Raw genomic sequence first — 24,974 nt, 5'->3', positions numbered from 1 at the left:
GGCCCGCCGGCCGCCCCAGAGCTCGCTCCAGTGTCGGCTCCAGTTCCCAAGTATAGCCCAAGGAGGGCTCCTGATCCTCCGTCGAGCCCAGGGAGGGCTCCAGTCCCCGGTTATGGCCCACGGAGGGCCTCGGAGCCCGCGCGGGACGCGCCTTCCGGGAAGGGGGAGTAGTGTAAGACTTTGTTCCATGTCTCGTGTTGTGTTTTCCTCCCCCATGTGCTCCAGGTTAATGTTTATGCCCATATTTGGTTTTTCTTGTTCCTATTCCCATTTAGTTATATTGATCCCAGGTGTGTCCCATTAGTTTCTGTTTATATAAAGTGTGTTTTGCCCCTTGTTTCCTGTCTGCTGTCAAATGTCATTTCGTGTCCTCAGTGTATCCCGTGTCTCTGTATTCCCAGCTTTTGTTTATTCAATCTTTGAAATTTACTTTATTCCTCATCTCCGCGTTCATTCTTGTGCTCCCAGTGTGTGTGTCGTGACAGTATTATTCATTATGATTTTATTTTGAACTATCCCAGTTTGGTTAACATACTGAAGCCACACAAATACTGACATTGGGCAAGAGCTGTGCAAAATCCTGTCTCCACTGGAAGGCCTTGATAGTTCTGCTTTTATGAATGCAAGCAATTTTAAATAGGAGTGTTTTCTCATATTAGAGAAAATATTTGTTGTATTAATCTGTATAAATATTTTACTGTGTAATTACGCGGCTGTTATAAAGAATTCAGTTCACAAATGGTGAAACACATTGTAATCACACAACGGCTTTGGGATTGGGAGATTTTGTGGAATTTAGATTGAGAAGTCTGACAGTGGGATGCCACAAGGTGGTTACAGCCCATGTTATTATTATTATTACCAAGTAAATTATCAATTTCTTTATTGTCTGGGCCTATATAGAGGCATTTTGTGTGGTGGCATTACTACGGAGAAAGGGCCAGCCTAATAAATAAAATAAAAATAAAAATCTAATTGAATAGTTCAAGGTAAATCTGAAAGATAACAGCTCTTTTTGATAATGGAGAATCATAGAAGTCATGTCAAAAATGATGCAATGCAACTGAATTATTAAGATTAAGTTGTTTAAATTAAAGCAGTTTCATTTAAAACAGTTTTAACATTTTGCACAGCATCAATAAGCAGGGTGCAATTTATGAATGGTTTCGGGAGGTTCTGACCCATAGATATGTTTACGTAGATGCCTTATTAGTGACTGTTTCTATGGAACATTATACATTAGTCGTCCGCCATATTGGAACAGTCAAAGCCATTCTGTGAGCTCATGACAGCAAGTTGACTGTGCGCAATGTTGTGACATTGGAAAACTTAAGTAATTTACTTATTAAAACTTTGACTATGGTTAAAAGTCAAATAAACTGTAACTTAGGCCTAATGTTCACATTGCAGTTTAACTGTTGTAGGCCTACTGAAAATGGTATTGAATATTAATATTTTTCAATGTATTATATCAAAGTTACAAATTCAAGTTTCGTGACAACACTAATGGCAAGGACTCAAGCATGTTAGTGTCAAAGAAACCAAACTGTTCATAAGATAATCATGAATGAATGAGACAGCAGAAACTCCAAACAACAGGTCAATTAGTGGGAGGTGCCTTTAGTCTTTATTAGTCTTGCTAAACGGTGACTGTGTATAGCACTGTTAGATGGACGCACAGAGAGAAAGGCATTTTTGTTTGTGGATTAATACAGTTAGTGATTGTGAATCTTCTCCATCAAACTCAAAATAATGCAATTTTAATTGATTATGCCAATTACATCAGAATAGTTTACATGGAGGTAATGGTATGTGAATGATATATTATTAATATAATCTGTGAAGAATTTTATAACAACAGCAATTGTTGCAGACGTTGAAATGTAAACTTTTATATGTTGTTTTATTTTGCATTGACAGTCAAATGCTTGTGTAATTGTCATTGCTTTTTAAAATTCTTTTTATATTTCTGTGAATTTGTATCAGGTAACTCCAAAGCCGTTCTAGAGTCATGACTCCCACAAATGTCACTGTCTTTACTGAATTCTACCTGCTGGGATTTCCAGGACTCCATCCACAGTATTATGGAGCCGTGGGAACCCTTTTGTTCTTTGTCTACTTGACACTAGCAGGAGGAAATTTCTTTATCATTTCATTTAATGCTTATGAGAGAAACCTTCAGAAACCTATCTATTTAATCTTCTGTAATCTTGCAGTGTCTGATCTTGCTTTTGGAACCATCACGCTGCCTAAAGCTATTGCAAAATACCTTTTCAATAGCAGTGAGATACCATTTTATAGCTGCTTTGTGCAGATGTTTTTTGTTCACTACTTAGGGACTATTAACTCTTTCCTAATGCTATTAATGGCCATTGATCGGTTTGTTGCAGTGTGTAACCCACTGAGATACTGTGTCCTTATTACAAATAAGGCTATTTTATTGGCATGTGCAGTGATTTGGATCATCTGTATTTCATGGCTGTTAGTCGTTGTTTATCATGCCTTTGATGAGCCCTACTGTGATTCTAATGTAATAACCCAAAATTACTGTGACCAAAATTCGATAATTAAACTGTCTTGTGGAGATGTAAGACAGAAAAAGGTTTTTGCATTTTCATGTGCCATGTTTGTTCTTTTGGGCCCTTTGATTTTTATTATATTTTCTTTTATTGCTATCATCACGTCTGTTTTCAAAATCTCAGATGTTCAGGCCCGTTATAAAACGTTCTCAACTCGCACTCCTCAACTATTTATCATTTGTCTGTACTATGTGCCCAGATGTGTTGTTTATGTGCATGATGTGACAATAGCGATCTCACCTGGCATTCGGGTTATGTTAATCATGTGGTACAGTCTTCTCCCACCTGTTGTCAATCCAGTGATTTACTGCTTCAGAACCAAAGAAATCAAAGATGCATTAAAGAAAAAATTTAGAGATAGGAAAGTGAACATGCAGATATGACGCGCTAAAAATATTGAAATTGCTTTAATACAGTAGAGTGCATTGTTTACACTTTGCCCTGTTTATGTATTTATATAATTGTAATTCTGGCTGTTCTAACACATAATGAGAATCAATGACATATTTGTGAAATAATTAATATTTTCCCTGATGTACAAACTCATTTTTTTCAGTAAGTATATTTTATTGCCCTCTTTTTTCTTTTTCTTTCTTTTTTTTTTTTGCATATGCTACACAGAGAACTCCCTCAGTTGTATAGTTTAGTTATGATCTTCATTTAATTCAAAGGTATCTTTCATGCATGAAATGTTCTAACACATTTACTCATCTACTCAACTTTTAATAGTCAAGTCATTATCAGGTATTATATTGTACAATATAGTGAAAGAGACCTGAAGGTGAACGTGGAAATTGGAATGAAATGTAAATTAATAGCTAATGCAATTTCTGTTCCTGCCTTGGAATATGCCTAAAAATAAAGTGTACTGCTTCTGTAAATATATTCTTCTATCATGGGACATGCATATATGCATTCAACACATTAAGTGTATGTACAGTGTAGGCAAGGGTTTTTATTAAAACAGTGAAACTGTAAGGCAGGATGATAAGATTTTCTTAAACACAAGATAATTTTGATAGTTGCCATAATTTCTGATCCAAACAATGTAGAAAATCCTAAAATTTGTATATGGAAGAGAAAGTGAGCGAGGGAGGGAAAGGCCAAATCCTCCATAACCAACTTAGTCACACATAATCATACTTTAATATGCATATAGTATACTACTGTACTTGGCATTAAGAAGCTAAATACTTTTAGTTTTTTATCTGTATAAACTGGTTCTCTGACAGGAAGATTGTAAGAATGGTTAGATTTTGCTGTATTTGGCTGAGCAGTGGTTTGGGTGGCCCGTCAATGTATTAGATTTCTCTAATACATAAAATAAATAAGCTTGACCAGAGTTCTTGTGGGGAGAAGAATTTATTGAAGGTAGCAGTGTAGCAGGTCTTCAACAGCGATGCTAGCTTGTCGGTCTTCAAAATATCTTAACCCTTGTATGAGTCCTAGCTTCTCCCTAGATTCTCCATAGCTTCTCCCAAAGTTCTGTCTGTGAGACAGAAAACTATTCCTGAAGATAAAAGGTCTACAAACAGTACATGCTGTTAGGACCTCCCGCTGGAGATCCTGCAATCTACAAGAAGTTTCTGAGAAATGCTGTTAATTTGTTATTCTAACTGAATGGACCATTTGCTTTACAACTTTACAGACAGTTTCTGTTGATTGCATCTGGGGCACAGCCACTATGTAAATGCATCTGACTAAAGATACACATAATCTTTCAGAATGAAAGAAGCAGCAAATTATTTATTCATGTATTTATTTTAGCCTGGCAGAACTGAAGAAGTATGACTTATATATAACACATTTATATTCAATAAAACACTCCGCTGCAAACAATAACAATAAATGTGCTATGTTCAGGGCCCTGTGGAGGCTTTCTAAAGTTACATGTGAAAGTTATATTACATCAATAGCTTAAGTGTATCTCGAGTGTGATCATTTAAAAGTAAACTTACCCGTAACGTATCAGAGGACACTGTATTAGTATGTTCATGTAAACTATCGTTATTTGAAAAAGATCATGTGCGTGCGTTTAGTCTTATTCTTTGCCCTTTTTTCCCCTTCTTTCTCACCTCACTCATTTGTAAATGTTGTGTTTGCTGTGAAAACATTGTCTGTGCTAAAAGTATTAATGTCTATGCTGAAATCACAGTGCAGTATCCTTTAAATGTACACTGTTCGTCTGTGTATTATCTTTTGTAGATGTATTTATGCAGATTGTATTTCACTTTTTAGTTCTCCAGATGGGGTCAGGCAGCAATGACGGAACCTACCAAAACACAAACAGCACAACGGTCTTCGCCGAATTTGTTCTACAAGGTTTTCCTGGACTCCTTCCTGAATATTACAAACTTGTAGGAGCCTTGTTTTTCATCTTATACCTTCTTCTTGTAACTGGGAATATTTTCATTATTGTCTTTATAATGTATGAGAAAATCATTCAGAAACCAACCTACCTAATCTTCTGTAACCTCGCAATGGCAGATCTCGCACTTGGAACGACGACCTACCCAAGAGTCATTGCAATGTTCTGGATGGCTGACAAAATCATATCGTTCAACGCATGCTTCACGCAGATGTATTTTGTCCATTTTCTAGGAGCTACAATTTCATTTCTCATGGCACACTGATGGCTCTCGATCGATTCATAGCTATATGCAATCCGCTCAGATATCATGATATCAGATATCATATCACCCTGATTCAAAATTCAACTACTGCTGTTATGTGTGCATGTGTTTGGATAGCAAACATGCTGCAGTTAGTTGGTGTCACTCTCTTGTCAAATGTCATGCCTCATTGCTACTGTGATCATGTCGCTTTAAGCAAACTGACATGTGGAGATGTAACTACCATGAAAGTCACAACGGCAGCCATCGCCATGTTTGTGCTGTGGGGTCCTTTATGTTTCATCGTATATTCTTATGTCGTTATCATCATCTCTGTCTTGAACATTTCTAATTCTGAGGGACGTTATAAAATATTCTCCACATGCACCCCACAGTTACTGATCATGTCTTTATTATTTACCTAGCACTTTTGTGTATATCACACACGTTGCTGGTTATGGGTTCAGTACTGATATCAGCATTGTGGTTTCCATGATGTACAGTCTTGTCCCTGCTGTTATCAACCCATTTATATATTGCTTCAGGACTAAAGAGATCAAAGAGGCAATAACTACATTTTTTAAAGAAAAAACAGGTTGGAGGTAATGCAAAGGTCAATCTTAGTTAAAAAGAAACTAACTGGTCCAGTGTTGTTGAATACTATATTCATGGCCTCTAAGTGCCATCTGAAATTTTCTTCTAAAATTAGCTTTTTTCTCAGGCTCCTATGTTTATGTTCAGTTATTTCGCTTTACAGTTTTTCTCAGTCGCTTTAGTGCATTTCTCAAATCATCCTTAATATTTGCAAAGAAGTATGTGCATTTCTCAAAACAATTCATACAAACAGCACCACACAATGGATTACCTGCAAAAGCCTGTAACTTACTCAAAATCTTTAGCTCATCTTTCAAAAGTAAGTAGTTATATCAATAAACATATCAGTGCCATCAGAATGAAAAGTCCATGTGTCATTGTTCACAAACAAGATAGTCAAAATGCTTAGTCATGTTGTCAATATAACAGTGCACTCTGTTAGTATTACCTGCTGTAAACTATGACAACAGTTTGGATGACAGTTACTGTATTGAAATGCAGAAGGCTGCACGTCTGTATGCCATATCTCCATTTCAAAAGCACAAATTTACACATTACTGTATGTGGGATATTGATTGAAAGAGACTGGATAGGATTTACAGTTACACTTTTACTAGTGGTCTGACAAAACACACACACACACACACATTTGTTTCTGTGAATTGTGGGGACTGTCCCTAGACTTCTATTACTTTTATACTGACCAAACAATATTTTCTATCCCCTAACCCTAAATCTACCCCTTACAGAAAACCTGTTTGTATTGTTACACTTTCAGATAAACATCATTTACTATTTTAAATATATTTTTTCCCCCTCGTGGGGACCGCAGGCCACTTAAAATTTCTTTTTTTTCATTTACTTTGAAATGTGGTTCTTTGTTAAATAGTGTAAATGTTTACCATAATCCTTTTCCTGGATTGTTTCTTGCCATTCATTTGAACTTGAAAATAATCAGAAAGTTTATTTCTTTAGTTTATTAAAAGCATAACTAAGAAAACATAAAATAAGTGAGAAATATTAAATATTTTAGACTATTATATGCTTCAGTATGCTAATATGTAGCTAAAATGATAATAGATCAAATAAAAATCCAATATAACTAATGTCCTAAAGGTGTTTTCCCTTGTTCTGCTTACAAGAACAATTTTGCTGTCTGAGTACTATATTAATACTATATTAGTACTTAGATGGCATCTTCTTCTGTTTTCCTCTGGCTGCCATTAATATGGTTTCTGCTAGACGTTTTGTGTTTTCTGACTTCAAAGCATGTACAGGAAGGTAGCTAGGCTGCCCTTTGCAAGACGTGCCCAAACTTATCATATCATATAATTCGTCATTTTGGAGTCGATTCAAACAAACCAATTATTTTGGAATGAATTATAGTTATTTCATTTGAATATTGACAAAGTGCTGGAATGGATACACTGGCCGTCTCAAAGCTGGAATTTTGAATGAACATAGGCCTATATTATTAATGATCCAATTAGAAAAATAATAAAAAATAATATCATGCTGGCAAACTAAAGTAATTTGACAGTCATGTGCAATTCAAAATTTACTGAACCAGTAATTAAAATATAACCTAAATAAAGCCTTGTTATTAACTGGGGAAGCACATTTCACAGGCATATTCATCAAGTTGTATGGAATGAATGAATGAATGAATGAATGAATGAATGAATGAATGAATGAATGAAAAATTACTCCAGGTTTTTACAATGAATAACGAAATCACATGATCATGACAACTTCCTAAAAGTGATGGCACTGGCATATCTTTGTGCAGATTCAGTTGCTACATTTCATTTGGACTGTGCCTTGGCCTTCAAATGAAATTCACCTTTCACTGAAAGTGTTTCTCTGGTATAGGCAACATAACCAAATTACCTCTGATGTTATGTGGAAAGTCATAGAGCTGTTGCATACAAATAATTATATAGTCTATTTTGCAAAGTAACAAATAAAATATGACGGCTTATTTGAAGAGCCCATCTAAGCACCAAACATACAGTATGACGTGTCTCATGATATGTCTCTTGTGACAGAGGGAAGAGTTCATAAACTGATGAGTGAATGAATTTCTGTCATTATAGAGGTGCATTGGACAGAAGAGTTTCACTCCCTCCAAATGTAAGACCTACTTAAGGTTACTGTGCAATGTTTATGAAGCATGCAGGCTAAAGAATTCATGTAACTTATTGATTTATTTTATGAAACATGAAGCACATTCTGCTTGACTACCATATCATGGCCTTATGTATGAATTCATTATCTTTGCATATGATATCATATCATCGATATCCTGCTATTATCACAAACCAGCATACTGCATATGCGTGCACAGTGTGTTGGTTACTTATTTTAGGATTTTTACCATTACTTACCAAACTGAAAAGCTTCCCTTTTGTATGACAAACGTAATAAATCAATGTTTCTGCGATTTCAATTAATCAGCTCAAATTGGCTGTGGAGACAAAACTGAGCTGAGGAGAAATGCTCTAGCCGTATCCTTGTTTGTTCTTTTAGACCCTTTAATATTCATCATATTTTCATACATTGCCATCATCAGATCTGTTTTCAAACTCTCAAGTGTTCAGGCCCGATTTAAAACATTTTCCACATGCACCCCTCAGCTTTTAATCATATGCCTTTACTTTTTGCCTAGATGTACTGGCACTGGCATATCTTTGTGCAGATTCAGTTGCTACATTTCATTTGGACTGTGCCTTGGCCTTCAAATGAAATTCACCTTTCACTGAAAGTGTTTCTCTGGTATAGGCAACATAACCAAATTACCTCTGATGTTATGTGGAAAGTCATAGAGCTGTTGCATACAAATAATTATATAGTCTATTTTGCAAAGTAACAAATAAAATATGACGGCTTATTTGAAGAGCCCATCTAAGCACCAAACATACAGTATGACGTGTCTCATGATATGTCTCTTGTGACAGAGGGAAGAGTTCATAAACTGATGAGTGAATGAATTTCTGTCATTATAGAGGTGCATTGGACAGAAGAGTTTCACTCCCTCCAAATGTAAGACCTACTTAAGGTTACTGTGCAATGTTTATGAAGCATGCAGGCTAAAGAATTCATGTAACTTATTGATTTATTTTATGAAACATGAAGCACATTCTGCTTGACTACCATATCATGGCCTTATGTATGAATTCATTATCTTTGCATATGATATCATATCATCGATATCCTGCTATTATCACAAACCAGCATACTGCATATGCGTGCACAGTGTGTTGGTTACTTATTTTAGGATTTTTACCATTACTTACCAAACTGAAAAGCTTCCCTTTTGTATGACAAACGTAATAAATCAATGTTTCTGCGATTTCAATTAATCAGCTCAAATTGGCTGTGGAGACAAAACTGAGCTGAGGAGAAATGCTCTAGCCGTATCCTTGTTTGTTCTTTTAGACCCTTTAATATTCATCATATTTTCATACATTGCCATCATCAGATCTGTTTTCAAACTCTCAAGTGTTCAGGCCCGATTTAAAACATTTTCCACATGCACCCCTCAGCTTTTAATCATATGCCTTTACTTTTTGCCTAGATGTACTGTGTATATATGTGACGTAACCACTGAAATACCTACAGGTGTTCGTGTTCGGATTATGCTTGTTATGTTCTACAGTATTCTACCGCCTGTTGTTAACCCAATGATTTACTGTTTGAGAACTCAGGAAATCAAGGCCGTCTTCATGAAGAGAATGAGAGGGGAAAAAGTCAACCTTCAGCTGAAAGCATCTTCATGTTGAGACAAAGATATATGCTTAATGAACCCTTATATCTGGTATGTTGTATATAATGCTTATTGTGATCAAATGTTGCAGTGTAAGGACATATTACATACTTTGTTGCATTTTTAACCATTTATTGACCATTTGTATTGCCTAATAAGAAACCAAAAACATATTTAGCAATGACATCTCAAAAATCACTCTTTACTGTCACTTTTCTGTGATTCTTTAAAACTATTTTCTTTAAATAAAAATTTTTAAAAAACATCTTTGACTATAGGTGCTTACTGTATCATAAATTGTAGCAACAAAAATTCCTCTGAACTATTACAATTTGCATTTAAAATGTAAATAGCTAATTAAACTGATATATTTATATTTTTATCTTGCTTATGAGTTTTTATAATTATTAATCTATTTTTAATATGTTTATTGGGCAAATTAATAACCGTATCTCATTCGTTTTTATTTTATCAGACACAAAATGTTCGCAGTCCAAAAAGTTCTGCTTTAAAACTAAAAGTCAGAATTGCACATGGCTTGTTAATTTTAGCATCTGTGTTTAACAAATGTGATTTTATATTTTATATTTTTGTGTTATTTTTCTAGCTTTTGTTTTTCAAGTGTTTTTCTGTTTAGATTTTGCTGAGGACATCACTAAATAGGTTAAATAAATTTAAATAAACAATAATATTTTCAACACAGATCAGAAAATCTCTGTTTAAATGTATAATAGTATATTTCCAAAACTCTCAAATTATTGTCAAGAAACAGAAGGTTGCCATTGTTTTTTGTTGTTGTTGTTGTTTGTGTATTGTAGCCAAGAATGTTATGAGATTGAACAGAAATTGATTTTCAAAAATAAATTAACACTGAAAAATGTTTTGCTGGAGTTAAAAATGTGACATCTAGAACTTGTCTTCATTTTCAAAAGACTGTATGCATTAGCATGTACACAAACTGTATTGCAAACAAATGCCCAGCTACAAAATACAGTTATTTCATTCAGTATAAAAACACAATTCACCTCATCTTTGACATTTAAATGATTACAAAACTTATAGTTCAGCTCCACAAAACCTATGGAATCAGATATAAGCAGATGAAATGTTAAAGATCTGACAACAGATGGCGCCAATGTAACAAGATTATTATGCATTATACTATTGATGATTAAGTCACTATTGGTAAATTTACAATGTGCTTGCACATATGCCATTATAATTATAAATAGCATATTTACTCTTGTATTAATGTTCTTATGAAAGGAATGATTCATCAGTATTTCACTGGTCCAGTTTTAATAAGTGATTTAAAGTAGCCTATATGAATGATAAATAAACTGAGTACCTTGTTTTTAACATTATTTTCAAATGTTTTCCTCTTGATCGCTCTGAAAATCACAGTCATTTGGCTGAATGGTCGGTAAACTGGCTATGTCCTCAAACACATCTGCATAGGTGTTAAAATGCACTCCTAGATTTAGGAGATTCTCAAGCTGCTGGATCCCGCCGGAGACAGAGGTGTTCGGGAGACTCTGGACAGAGGGGGATGTGACCACATCTCTGAACGGTGAAGGGGCCTTCAGGATAAACTGTCCTCTGGACCAATCTGCAGCTGAAACAGTTGGGGGGGTATCGGCTCAGTAACTGTCATAACACAATATAATTTTGTATATTCACATTCAACAAAATTCATTTCTTAATGTTTCAACTCAATAGTCAACGGTATCAAAAGGTAAGAAAGTAAAGGCCTTCCTTGTTTCCTAAAGCACAGTCTGACATTTGGAAGAATCTGGTGGTGGAGAGACATTAAATGGCCACTAGATGGCTATTGTTTTTTTCTTCATTTGATCAAACCACAAGATGTCACTATTAGTTCGGTTATTAACGGTGATATTCGGTGATTAACTAGAAAAAAAGTTATTAAACTTTCAAAATAAATTCTTATTTAGTTATATTTTTTGGCTATAAAGAGTTATATAATAACTAAAGTGCAAAACCAATATTCGCCCTACTTTTATAAACATCTTTAATTTGGGTGTCAGATAAATGAAACTGCACATGTGTCCTTGCCTTCAGGTGGATGTTCATCTTTGTCATGTGAGCTGATGAGGGACAGTTCTCTCTCACAGTCAAACTCTGAGCCGGTGAAGGAGCAGTGACTTTCACTTTCTGAAGATGTCTCTACTGGCCCGTCTGTGCACGGCTTTATGGGACACTCTCTGAAATTCTGATAAGGGTATCCCTTGTGGCCCTGTGGGGTGTTCAGTTTCTCAACCTCATCTGCTGAGAGATGTTGTGGAGGGCCTGTCAGATCAGGATCCAGCTTTCTCTTGAAGAACAGCTGGGATTGACGTTGCCACTGGTTAATATTACCTCTAGATGTTCTCTGAAGTTTAGGAGATGGATTATGATTAGTTTGAGGTTGCATGATGGATTGAGAAACTATTGGATTGCCGTTCACCTGTTCTCCACGTTCATCCTCCTTCTTCAGCTGTAGGGTCTTCTTCACATCTGAGTATGTGCTGTCAATCTCATAGTACTCCAGTTCACTCCCTCCAAAACCTGAGACATGACAAGAAGGCCCGCTTTCAGTATAGCTTTCCACTACTCGCATAGAATCCCTTGGTTTTATCAGATCCGGCTGCTTGCTGGCTTCATTTGACACATTTTGAGGACACTCATCAGCAGGACTTAAACTAAATCCCAGGTTATCCGTGCCGTGCTGTTTGCTTGGCGGCATGAGGTAGATTTGACTCCTCTTTTCGCCCACACAGAGTTTGTCTTGTCTTCTGAGGATAATACAGAGAACTAGGATCAGAAGAATGAGGACAATGGGAAAAATTACTGCTACGATCCATACGGGGACTTCACTCTTTTGGGTTTGAGAACAGGCCTCGCTGTGGATGACATCAGATGAGCAAGATCCACACGAAGACACATTGTGCAGACAGATGCACCAGTAGTCGTCTTTGGAAGAAGATCCACAGTCACTATCATTCCAGCAGGGCTCAGATAGACAGGAATCATTCAGACATGGAGTCAGAACACAGTGGTTTGGAGAAACGCAATAGGTTTGGAAGACAGGCGGGCTGGAGTTGGCATCGACTATCTCATTGTAGCCGTTGTATGACAGGAGGTGGCCGTTGAATTTGATGTATTCCACACATCCTCTGAAACCTGGAAAACCAAGAAAAGCAACATAACCAACAAAATATAAAGGTTTTATGATCATTGGCAATTTTAATATATGGATAAATTGGTTATGAAAACTAAAATGAAAAGAGTTGTTTCATAACTGATACATTTTGCAACACTGACACGATTAACATCTGAAAAAATAACCAATGTTCAAATTCTATTCTATAATAACCCTGCTTTTGACAATAAAACTTGCAATATTGTATAACCAACTAAGCAACAAATCAGAGGCAATCTAACCTAAATTCTGGATAATCTCTGGGACATCTCTAGATTCTTTCAACGGAGCAGAGCCCAGAAAAATAGTCTCCACTAAGAATGTGTGGTGAGTTATGGTGCCATTGGTGGTGTTCACTACAGGCCGTTCATCCAGAAACAGAGACATGTATGAGCCTCTTCTGCGCAGATGAAGAACATGCCATTGTCCATTGGACACATTTCCCTCTATTGAGAGCTCCAGTCGCTGACCAGATGTGATATTGGTGAACACATACAGAGGTTTTCCATCTGATATCTGAGAAGGCAAGAGAAAACATGTTATGAACTGAACTGGCAGATTTATCAGACAACACTGACAAAGTAGTTCAGATATTGCAGATTTCAGTTTATCGAAGGTGTTTAGTAGGTGTTTACTGATGTGTAACATTAATGTTTTGCATGTTTCATATTTCAAACTTATAGCCACAAGACAAAAACAATATGTTTTAACATGATTTTAGTGTGAAAAAATGGCTTATTAAGCTGTTTTCCCGTTCTGTTTTAAAATACATTTTTTGTTTGTATTTTTTCTTTTTTATAAACTTAATGTAAAGCACTTTGAATTACCATTGTGTATATTTAAATACAATCACCTTGCCAAAATCAAATTTTACAATTTTGTGGCCCAGACAACATAACAATTAATCTCTAAAATGGCTGTAAAAAATGAACAACTTTACTAATGAAATAATACAGAAGGTTTAACAGAAGAAAGATTAAAAAGTGCTTTTTATAAAATTATAAGCTCCACATTACATTCACTGCTTTTTAATCCTCCGAAAACTGTCCTCTTGTACTTTCATTGTAGATGCCTCAACATAAGCTAAATTTTCCTCACAAAGTTTAAATGATTTTTTTGTTGTAAGTAACATGATGCTGCATATTCTATCAAATGAGCTTAACTTGAATTGAATAATTAGTAATAATTAAATTGAATTCTCCAAGAGCTCACCTGAAGTTTTAGATGAACGGTTTGACACCAGCACACAACCAAAACACCATTTCTTCTGACAGTCCTCATCTTGATCTCAACACTGTCAAATCCCTGAAAATCTCCTTCCTTCCCATCCAGGATGGCTTGCAGAAGCTGGTTTCTTCTGTAGCTTTCCTTGACAGCAAACTCAATGTAGGCCTCCCCGTTGAGAAACAATACATGCTGCTCAGCCAAATCTATCAGAAACAAAATGACATTCACTTTAAGATTTTAAACGTTGCACTATAACAGAAAACAATCAAAGAAAAACAAGAAATTACTCATGGCACAGTTGGGTCCTGTGAAATGGTCTCTACACTGGCAGTGGTGGTGCGACCATCGGTCTTGACAAACTCCTTCGTTCAAACACACTGCGGTTTCACAAGGAGGAATATCTGCTCGTGGACATCTGATAATCAAAAAGAAATAAACTGAAACATGGCATTATAATAGAAATTCTATAGTTATAAAGAATCGTTTGAAACTGACCGATCAAGAACATTCTGGGATGCCAGAGATTTTAAGGAATCTGGACCGAAGTTGTTCACTTGCATGTTTCTCATACAGCCAACAAAGTCATGAGTCTTGATCTGCCTCTGTAAAATGACATCAATGGACTTTATGCCGCCAAACGTCATGTTATTTGAGCTCACTTCCAGAGTCCTGTTTGTAAATGTAATTTAAAGTTTCAGTTACATGAGTTCAGTTACATAAACAAATAATAGCTGTTTGTAATTATGCTTACTAGCATGTTAAATCTGCAACAGAAAGGTGAGATTAAACTAAATATTACCTTTGGGTTCCAGAGGCACCATTTTGCGACAAGCAAAAGCCTTGCGGTTCATGGGGAGAGCAGTTGTCTATTTCTAGAGAGGCTATCTGAGAGACACAAAAGCATTAAGCATGTATACCTACAAAATATCTCAAAAATCTTTCACAAAAATGGTTTGATTGATTCCTAAGACTGAAAAATAACCGTGTATGGGAATCACGTACATTTCCAGTTCTTCTTACGGTGATGTTGTGAAAACTTCCATCAGCCACTATCTTCCCTGTTTCCAATCTTATCACTCCAGATCCAAGATCATAAGACAGCCACAGCCTTCCTCTCACAATTTCAAGGGCCAGGAAGTCTGAAGTTGATGGGTCACCATGGTTGTACAAAAGCAAAGCGTTCTGCTGTACAGTTGCAAATTCCAAATAGATGAAGTTATACTGTGGATCCAATGGAGGAAATTCTATGTAAGAAATTTCCTGAAAGCCATAATTGTGCTCTTCACAGTTGACTCCACTCATACCTAACAATAAAAGGAATGTCAGACATAATCAGAAATAAATATATTCAATGATATCATTAATATGATAATTCATCAACTGAATTCAATAATGAATAATGCATTATTCATATTTTTCTAAGTAAAATAATATATTATTATCACTTCAAATAATATATATAAATAATAAATTACGCTTAATACAACATACTCTTAATTTAAAAATAATATCATAATTAAAATAATATAATATTAATATAATTAATATAAATTAATATCTCAAATATATGCCTATGGTCATTATCACAAAATCAGGTCAGAAACTAAATCATATAAGAAAGAATATATAAAAAGATACATGCAGACAGAAAAGTTCCTCTTACCAAATGGACAATGGCAAGAGTAGCCAGTTAAAAAACTGGAGCAGTTGCCATACACACAAGGGGAGGAAGCACAGTGGTCAACAATACGATCACAAAATGTTCCTGCAACAAAAATAAGTGGTTAATTAATTTACGACAAATCCATTCAAATTAGACAGACACACAAAAAGTGTTTCTTCACAAGTATATGACCATACCTTCATAGCCTAGGCTGCAATCACAGATGAACCCTCCCTGTCTGTTCCAGCACGTTCCTCCATTTAAACATATCACCGTTTGACATTCATTATCAACTATAGTACAGTGCGGTCCTGAGAATCCATCTTTACATTGACAAAAATAAGTTCCTGGATTGTTATAGCAGTTTCCCCCATTTTCACAAGGTTCCTTGGTGCATTCATCAAAGTCTAGTTCACATGCATCACCTGTAAAGCCTGCTGGACAAGAGCAGTTAAAGATTTCCACAAAATATGGAGATACAAATATAAGACTAGAACTTTCCAACACAGCAACTTCCTGACTGATGTGAATGTTTCTGTTGCAGGTGGCACCATTATGGCAAGGATGGAGCATACAGGGGTCGCTGGTTATTTGGGATATAGTCACATTGCTTTGCACTTCCAGTAACTTTTTATGCATGCTTGATATTCCTCTTGCCACCTCTCCAGTTAGATACTGACTATTGTAGCTTTTCACTGCAGCCAGAAGCAGCATTTTATCTCCTTGCAACTTCATTCCAAACACATGCGTTTTGGATGCTTGTAGGTTAAAGAGGCTATCCAAAGCTTTGACAAATTTTAAATACTTCAAAGACAGAAATTCCTCAAGAGTAGATATAGAGATGTAGAACAACACGCAGTTGTCCAGAGAGACGTTAGTAAAGCCTTTGTAATTGATGTAGATGCTGTTGTTGACCGAAGGGTGAAGCTGGTCACTTGCTTCGACTGAAATATTATAAGTTGCCTCTCCTTGGTATGGGGAGGACCACAAATTACACATCCCGAATGGGAAACTAAACATCCTAAGTGGCCTGTTTTTGATTGTACAATTGAACACATCCAGTTCGTCCTGATCAGTCGGTCTAACATTTCCGATTAGTCCTCCTGGGAAGGAACTTCCATAATATTTCACCAATATATTAATGTTTCTCTGGAGCGGTGCATTGTCATTTTCATCAAGAACTTTAATATGAAACAAAGTGGTGGAAGACACTGGAGGCTTGCCAGCATCTTGAACCACAATATGTATATGAAAAAGAGGGTTGCGCTCCCGATCAAAGGGTCTCAAGGTGAAGAGAACGCCATCAGATGTAAGCGAAAAACCTTCAGTAGGTCTCATCATCCAATATGTGAAAGGACCTTGATTTGGAGGAAGATCATCATCTGTGGCTGCTAAAGTGGAGACCAGAGTGCCAGCAGGTTGGTTTTCTTGGATAAACCCTTCAGTGGTCAACAGTTTGGGAGGATTGTCATTCATATCAGTGATGGTGATTGCTACCTTAGTGCTTCCGGTTACAGCAGGAGAGCCCTCGTCAACAGCAATGACCGACAGGTTATAGATGGCCCACATCTCTCTATCCAGTTGACTGTTAACCGAAATGACCCCACTGACTGGGTCTATAATGAAGGAACTATTGATATTTCCATGTTCTATGCCATAAGAAAACCTGCTCCATTCTAGGATCACATCCCGGTCCACCGCTTTGACTTTAGTTATGGAGGTCCCAATCGAGATGTCCTCTGATACTGCTGCGGTGTAAAGCATCGACTCAAACTCAGGGGGATCGTTTTCATCTAGTATGTGTAGATGTATCAATGCCTCATCAACATTAAATCCTGTAATGGCCCCTCTGTTTTTTGCCAGCACCTGTAGGACTTCATCATTTTGGAGACGATTTTTCAAATCTTTTGAGATATATATTATTCCTGTATGCTCGTCCAGCACAAAATTAGCTTTTTTACTTTGCCCCGCAAGTACGTAAAACACTTCTCCATCAGGCCCTTGGTCATAGTCTATGGCAACAACCCTTCCTATTTCAGTTTGTGGCAGCAAAGCCTCCGACACCGTGAAGTTGTATAGATGTTTTTGAAAAGCAGGGATGAATTCATTGAGGCCAGCGATCTGGATGTGTATATGGGCAATATCAAACAAATATGGAAAGCCGATGTTGGTGGCCTTGACTGTAAGTTCAAAATGCTGATTCTGCTCATAATCAAATATCCCTAAAGTGGAGATAGTGCCATTTTTGGTTTCCAAATAGAAGAGATGGATGTCTCCTGCAATAAGTGAATATGTGATTTGGGAGTGAATTCCAGTGTCAGCGTCCTTCGCCCAAACCTGCAAAACTGAGGTACCAATTAAAGCATTTTCTGAAACGGTGGCAATGTAATTAGTAGATGTAAATACAGGAGGGTTATCATTTAAATCTTTCACATATACTATGATATTAAGTCTCTCCATCTTGGGACGCCAGCCTCCATCCTCGGCAATGACGTTTAGATGGTGAGTTTCGAATTCCTCGAAGTCAAGCGTTTTAACCAGCATGATCAATCCTGAAGATTGTCCTATTGAAAACAATCCATTTTCATTCCCACCATCAAAAGAATAGGAAATAACACCATTAATGCCAACATCTTTATCTTTGCCTTGGATTTTCCCAATAACTGAACCAATGGACAAATCTTCTGGAACAAAAAACTCCACTTTGCTGCTAAGAAAATGTGGTGTGAACAGGTTCTCATGTGTAACCTCAAAACTGATTTCAGTCTGTGCAGAAAGAGGAGGAAGTCCTTTATCTTTGGCAGTGATTTGAAGTGTTAGGATGGTGTTAAGGCTATTTGCTAAAGTTTTATATACCAGCACTCTTCCGCTGTTATGTTCTACCTCAAAATAAAGAGATCCATTGCCAGCACTATTAAAGTACTCAGTACTGTTGTTCATTTCAAGAGAATCTTGATCTACTGCAGATATCTGGATTACTTCTGTTCCCACATCCAGGGTTAAAGGGACTGGTACTAAAGGCCTGAAGGGTAAAAACGAGGGTGGGAAGTGATTATGTCGTACTAATGTCACTGAAACAATGCTAGAGCTGTTCAAAGGAACACTTCCGCAGTCTGATGCCACAACTGTGAAAGTAAAATTTACAGATTCAGATTCATGAAGAACAACAGGCTGTTTGGTTGAAATTTCCCCAGTTGATGCATTTACCAAGAAAAGTTCATTTGGTGGGTCAACGAAGTAGAGGATTTGGGCATTCTCACCAAGATCCCTGTCAGTAGCACTAATTTGTAGAAGTAAAACTTCATGCATCTTCATCTCAGGGACAGTGTGAGTGTAAAGCAATTGATAGAAGATCGGTGTGTTGTCGTTGACATCTGTAATGTCTATGGTGACGTCTGTGCTGATGCTCCAAGCAGAATCATTGGCGTTAACCTTCACTATATAATGATCTTGATCTTCTCTGTCCAAAGGATGCAGTACCAATAAAGTGCCAGTGGTTTTATCAATACTGAATGGAAACTCACCATTTTGGCCAATGATTTTATATTCAATGACAGCATTTAGACCAACATCTTCATCTGTAGCAGTTATCTGAATGACTGAAAAACCAACAGGAGCATCCTCAGGAACCTCTACGATGAAAATCTGTGAGAAACGAGGTGCATGATCATTTGTGTCAAGAACTACAATGACAACTGCTGCAATGGCTGAAAGACTGTTGTTTTCTTTATCAACAGCCTTGAGGGTAAGATTGTAATATGGTATTTTTTCTCGATCCAAACGTTTTGTTAAGAAAAGACTGCCACGAATTTTGTCTATTTTAAATGCACCCTCAGAGTTACCAGCCAAAATGAAGTACTCCACCTCTGCAAACACTCCAGAGTCGGCATCAGTGGCTAACACATCACACACCCTACTTGAAGCCAAGTTCTCATACACTTCACATTTGTAGATGTTTTGTGAGAACACCGGTGGGTTATCATTCACATCACTGATATTCAAATTAAGTTCAGCATATGATGAAAAAGGCGGTATCCCTGAGTCTCTGGCTTCAACTATTAGATGAAAATACATGTTGGTTACAAAATCTAAGGGATCCTTGACAGTCAGCTCACCAGTGCTGTGGTGAAGTTCAAATACCTCCTCAAAGTTTCCAGAGGCCAGGTAGAAAGACACTGGTGCATTTCTTTGTGTTTCTGCAGTGACAATAGCCACCAGGGTCCCTGTGGGCGCATCCTCAGAGAGGACGTCCTTATAAACTTGGACTGCAATATGAGGAAAGTATGTATCATTATGGAATCTGACAGTCAAGGTTGTTGTGTCCATTTTTGGCAGATCTGCTCCATCCTGCACATGAACTTCAACTGTGATATCATTTCTTCTCTTCACAGAATCTGTCATAAACACTGTTCCTGTGCGAGAGTTCATGGAGAAGAGATGGGCATGTTGGCCATGTAGAGAAAAATTTAGTTTTGCGTTCAGTCCAGCATCTGCATCTTTTGCCATCACTGTGCAGATCACTGATCCTGTAAAATACAGAAAAAAGTAGTTTATTGAAACTAAAAGGCAATGGTCTAAAACACTGGATAACTACTATAAAGGTAATCACAATAATGTACATTCACCTTTGGTTATCAAAGCAGGAACATTAGCCACATATGGTCCATAAAGAAAGGATGGGAAGTGATCATTCACATCCTCAACTGTTACTGAAATAACAGCTGAACTGGAAAGAGGCTTCGTTGGATGTCCGTCAGTGACAGTCACCAAAAATTGGTAAAAAGCCGCTGTCTCTCTGTCCAAGGCACTTGTGGTGAATAAATCTCCAGATGTTTCATTGATGTAAAAAGGAAGCTCTAGGCCCTCTAAAGAATATCTGCAAGTGAAATATAAGTTAAATATTTACACTCAGTTTTGTTATATTACACAAGCTCATATCAGTGTTGTTAATGTTAAATTAAAATGATTAAAAAATGGCTTTTGGTAATTGTAATAAAGCTGAAATAAAATAAAATATACATTTTATACAAAATTTTTACTTAAAAAGCTTAAATACATAGGATATATAAATAACACTAAAATAACACTAGCTCATACAGTATATGACAAAAACATAAGTGATTTTTACTGAAAATGCTAATATTATTGTCACATTATTTGAAGTTCCCAAGGTTTGGAAGAATGTATGAGAATTATGATTGTATATAAGCAGCAGTCATGGTCCGTTCCAGAAACAATTCTTCTGGCATCCCTCCACCCCTCCTTCTCCTCCTCTAAATTCCTCTCTTTTTCCTCCACACCTTACCATCATAAGTTCTTTCTCAGAATTCGAGTCAAGCCTCCTTTGCGGACAGCAAGCCAAGTTTGTTTACCATTATCTGTCAGGAATGAATGGGCAGGCAAACTCGTGAAAGTGTAATTATCAAATTACCTTAGCTGTCCATTGGTACCGTCATCTAAGTCTGAAGCTGTAACTCTCAGAAAAGCAGTCCCAACAGGAGAATCCTCGAGTATGTGAGTACTGAATGACTCACTGTCAAATATTGGAATGTTGTCATTGACATCATCAACAACAATAACCAAGGTACCTGTGCCTGTCAGTGACGGAAATACTAGAAAGAATGGACAAAGAATTTAGAACAATTCTCTGAATATGTACTTAAACTTGGGATGCACTGATTCAAAATCTGTTTGACACCAATAAATCAATTAATTCTTTCCCTGTTAAGGCTGATAACCGGTATATGGCAGATGCTAAAATTACATTAAAAAAAATAAAACACTAAAACCATAAAATAAATAGTTTTAAATGCTACAAGTGAATTTAGGCATCACAGCATTATGGTGTACAGTGTGGAAATATTCATTTTAAGATTATTGCATTCCTAGAATATCAAAGTAACCTACAAACTAGCAAATTAACTAGTTATATCTAATGAGACATTGCAGTAAAGGAGACAAATGATTACCTGAATCCACAGCAATAACTTTTAACATGTATTGGCTTTTCAGTTCTCTATCAAGATCTTCTAAGATTTGGAACGTTCCATTGGAACGAAGTGAGAAGAGACTCTCATCATTTCCTGATTCTATAGAATATGTCAGCTGACCATTAACTTCATCAGAATCTTCATCAGAGGCATGTATCTACAAAAGACACATTTCACATATTCATGAACCACTGAAGAATATATTAAAATTCAAAGAGGGAAAACAGATTCAGATTCTGCTGAGACTAACTTTTACTAAGGAATAGAGAGAAGTCTTAAACTAAGAGTAAGGGCGGGGTTGACCTCGTTGCTATGGATGATGTCAGCATGCTTACTATGCACACAGTGATTGGCTGATAGGGGAGGGGTCTCTGTCCGAGATTTATTCATAGAAATCTTGTAGAGCGCAATATTATGTTGCCATATTCAAATAAAGGTTTAAAAATAAAAATGTTAATTGCCACATTCAAATAAAGATTTTAAAATGCAGGCTAAGTGTCACCAATTAAACAAGTATATGTTCAGCTAATTGTCAGCCTCTTACATGTGTGCTTCTCGTAAAAAAATGCAAATGTAAAAGAAAACCAAACTGGACACGGTCACAGTTGTACTACACTGAGGAGCGAGGAGACAGGAGAATTCGCAGTAAACAGTCTTTAATCCTTCCAACACGGTGTATACAGGGCAGACAGGAACACATGTAGCACAAGATGAACAATCAATACTAGACAAGGGAGAATAGCACAGGCTAGAACTTAAATGGGGCAGATAACGAGGGGCAGACAGGTGAGGAGGATAAACTAATAAGGAGACACACCTGGAAACAATGAACAATCAAACACACACACACGGGAAAACTAGGTAGCAGAGCACATGGGGAGCAAAAACACAACACAGACAGTCCAGAATCCTGACAGACGCAAGACCAGATATTACTTCATGCCCAACTGATTAATGAAAACAAGGATATAATCAAAGGAAAATTTGGAGTTGGGATAACCACCAAAACAAAAGGCGATACCTTTTTAAAAGCTCTTTATCGTCAAATGTTTCTCAAATGTTTACGTTCCGAGGCAGATTGCAGGCAACAGCCATTTTTGGATAGTTTGTGGTTTGGTCTTAGTGACTTAAGAGTCCTCTTCACTACTCCTAACGTTTCACAGATTTAGGAGCTAGTTTTAGCACTAAAAGACTTTGTAAAATACTCTTAGAACAGTCCTAAATATTTAGAGTCCTAAATTTAGGACTGACACGCCCATTGTTTTTAAGATTTTCTCCTAAATCTTGCTATGAGCTACTTTTAGCCTTAAGATGTTTTGTGAATATGGGCCCAGAAGTCCAATTCATATTAAGTACCTGATGGGAGTGCTGAGAAGAGTCTTCCCCATTTTCGAAGACATGTAATGTCAGTGATTCGGATGAAAAAAGAGGAACACAGTCATTAACGTCCAGGACTGTGATGCTAATGGTTGCTGTGGCAGACCTTTGAATATCTCCCTGGTCTTCTGCTATGACAAAAAAGCTGTAGAAAGGCTTCTTCTCATGGTCCATCTTGTCTATCACTGAGACCACACCTAGAACAGAGTCCACCATGAACCCACTCTCTGAGACAGAGAACCGCACCTGCCCATTTGACCCAATATCTTGATCACTTGCATTAACTCTGAGCAGGCTTGTTCCACGAGGTACATCCTCATATACTGAAAGACTGTAGGAGCTTTGAGTGAACTCTGGATTGTGATCGTTCTCATCCTCAATAAGCACTGTGAGGTTCATTGAGCTGAACAATGGAGGAACACCTTTATCTTTGACGTTCACTGTGACTGTGAGAACGTCCTTGGTTTCTCTGTCCAATGGCTTCTTTAGGTACACAACCCCAGTCAAACTATTTATACTGAACGGTTGTTCTTCTGCACTCTCAAAATTGAAAACAACTTCACCATTAGATCCAGCATCAGCATCTGTGGCCTGTATAACCGTAACGACAGAATGAAGAGGTGCATTCTCTGGAAAACTAACAGTACTGGGGGTCGTGATGAGAGGGGAGTTGTCATTGACATCCAGAAGATAGATGGTAACATCCACTGAGGTTGTGAGTCGAGCCTCTATGGGTAGAGCATGATCACTGGCCTGGACAATGAGGCTATACATAGCATTTGTCTCTCTATCTAACTCCCCTCTAAGACATAGAGCTTGATGCTGGTTTATAGAGAACTTGATCTCAAGATTTCCAGATGTCACCATCAAATCCACTTCTCCATATATACCTGTCAGATACAAGAAAAAGAGCACCTGACATAAAACATACTTGTAATGAAATGACTGAGCAGGTGATAATAATAACCAGATTTACATACAAAAGCTAGGTATTTTAGAAAAAGGCCATAATGTAGGCCAATTATAGGAAATAAACTTCAATCTCTGATTTTTTTTTTTAAATGTTTTGCTATAAAGTATGCTCCTATCAGTAATCAGAATCCTAGAAAAGAAGGCCAAAAGAAAATTGAAAAATAATCTGCTAAATATGTACCGAATAAACTATGGATGATGCACAGATTAAAATTCTGTCTGTAATGAACATATTTATAATTATTTTAATGTTGTGGCTGATTATCAATAAATGGCTAACATTCAAATTCTCAATATTTTGTCTGAATAACTTAAAAATAAAACATTAAAATATAAAATGCTACATAGGCATCACAGCAATATTACATACAATATGAAAAACTGATATTAATTTTAAGATTCACTAAAGATTGCATTTAACAGCCTTACTGAATTATCAGTGTTTTTTAAAGATTATCTTGTGTTAGATGATGGCAAAGGTGATATTAATAATCACCAGATTTACATCCAAAAAGTTTGCCAATTTAATAAAAGTCTTGATACAAATCCAAAAAGGACATTAACGTTTTGGTATAACATCTCTAGACAACATATTTCCAGAACAAATGTACAGAACAAAAATCTCTATAATCTTGATCACTCTTATTACTAAGCTTGTATGTAATCCTGAGCATCCTCATCAAAAACTTCCCCAAACGGGTCAAAAAAAACTGTGAATTTCACTGTGTACTGAATATGTGGAACACAATATGCTTTCTCCTGAACCTGAAATAAGAGAAGCCAAGACAGGGGGTTCTCCATTATTAGCAGTTGCTAGCATCCCCAAGAGAGAAAACCCTATTCATCATCCTGAGACTGAAGGAGAACAAAGAAGAAATGACGTAAGATTTAATGAGACCTCTTCAGCCAGTTCTGCATTTCCCAAAGCTTTTCAAATGTGTGAACGTTGAGGTTGTGCTTGAAGGCAAACAAAAGCTATGACCTGTACCGCCCAT

At 36.7% G+C, this 24,974-nt stretch overlaps 3 protein-coding genes across 3 annotated transcripts; 2 read left to right on the top strand and 1 right to left on the bottom strand.

The window, feature by feature from the left end:
• The first annotated feature begins 2,011 nt into the window (after window positions 1-2,011).
• On the top strand, window positions 2,012-2,962 carry LOC107704728 (olfactory receptor 1-like). Its single transcript, XM_016507715.1, has one exon. It carries the CDS (start codon window positions 2,012-2,014, stop codon window positions 2,960-2,962), a length of 951 nt encoding a protein of 316 aa, XP_016363201.1.
• A 1,863-nt stretch (window positions 2,963-4,825) lies between these two features.
• On the top strand, window positions 4,826-5,797 carry LOC107704706 (olfactory receptor 2AT4). Its single transcript, XM_074187073.1, is given in 3 exon segments — window positions 4,826-5,206; window positions 5,209-5,594; window positions 5,596-5,797. Coding segments are annotated over 3 exon segments (969 nt in total).
• Window positions 5,798-10,509: 4,712 nt separating this feature from the next.
• Window positions 10,510-24,974, bottom strand: LOC107704705 (protocadherin Fat 4-like). The gene is made up of 16 exons (XM_016507693.1): window positions 24,968-24,974; window positions 22,987-23,897; window positions 21,610-21,787; window positions 21,072-21,252; window positions 20,266-20,516; window positions 15,838-20,166; window positions 15,641-15,742; window positions 14,980-15,281; window positions 14,777-14,862; window positions 14,473-14,646; window positions 14,265-14,392; window positions 13,963-14,180; window positions 12,993-13,266; window positions 11,625-12,731; window positions 10,900-11,160; window positions 10,510-10,629 (listed from the first exon to the last, which is right to left on the bottom strand). Exons 1-15 carry the CDS (start codon window positions 24,972-24,974, stop codon window positions 10,919-10,921), a joined length of 8,490 nt encoding a protein of 2,829 aa, XP_016363179.1. The 3' UTR covers window positions 10,510-10,629; window positions 10,900-10,918.

Source organism: Sinocyclocheilus anshuiensis, unplaced genomic scaffold (assembly GCF_001515605.1).
Source record: "Sinocyclocheilus anshuiensis isolate Anshui unplaced genomic scaffold, SAMN03320099.WGS_v1.1 scaffold758, whole genome shotgun sequence".
NCBI lineage: Eukaryota > Metazoa > Chordata > Actinopteri > Cypriniformes > Cyprinidae > Sinocyclocheilus > Sinocyclocheilus anshuiensis.
This window is presented reverse-complemented; position numbering and strand designations above follow the sequence as displayed.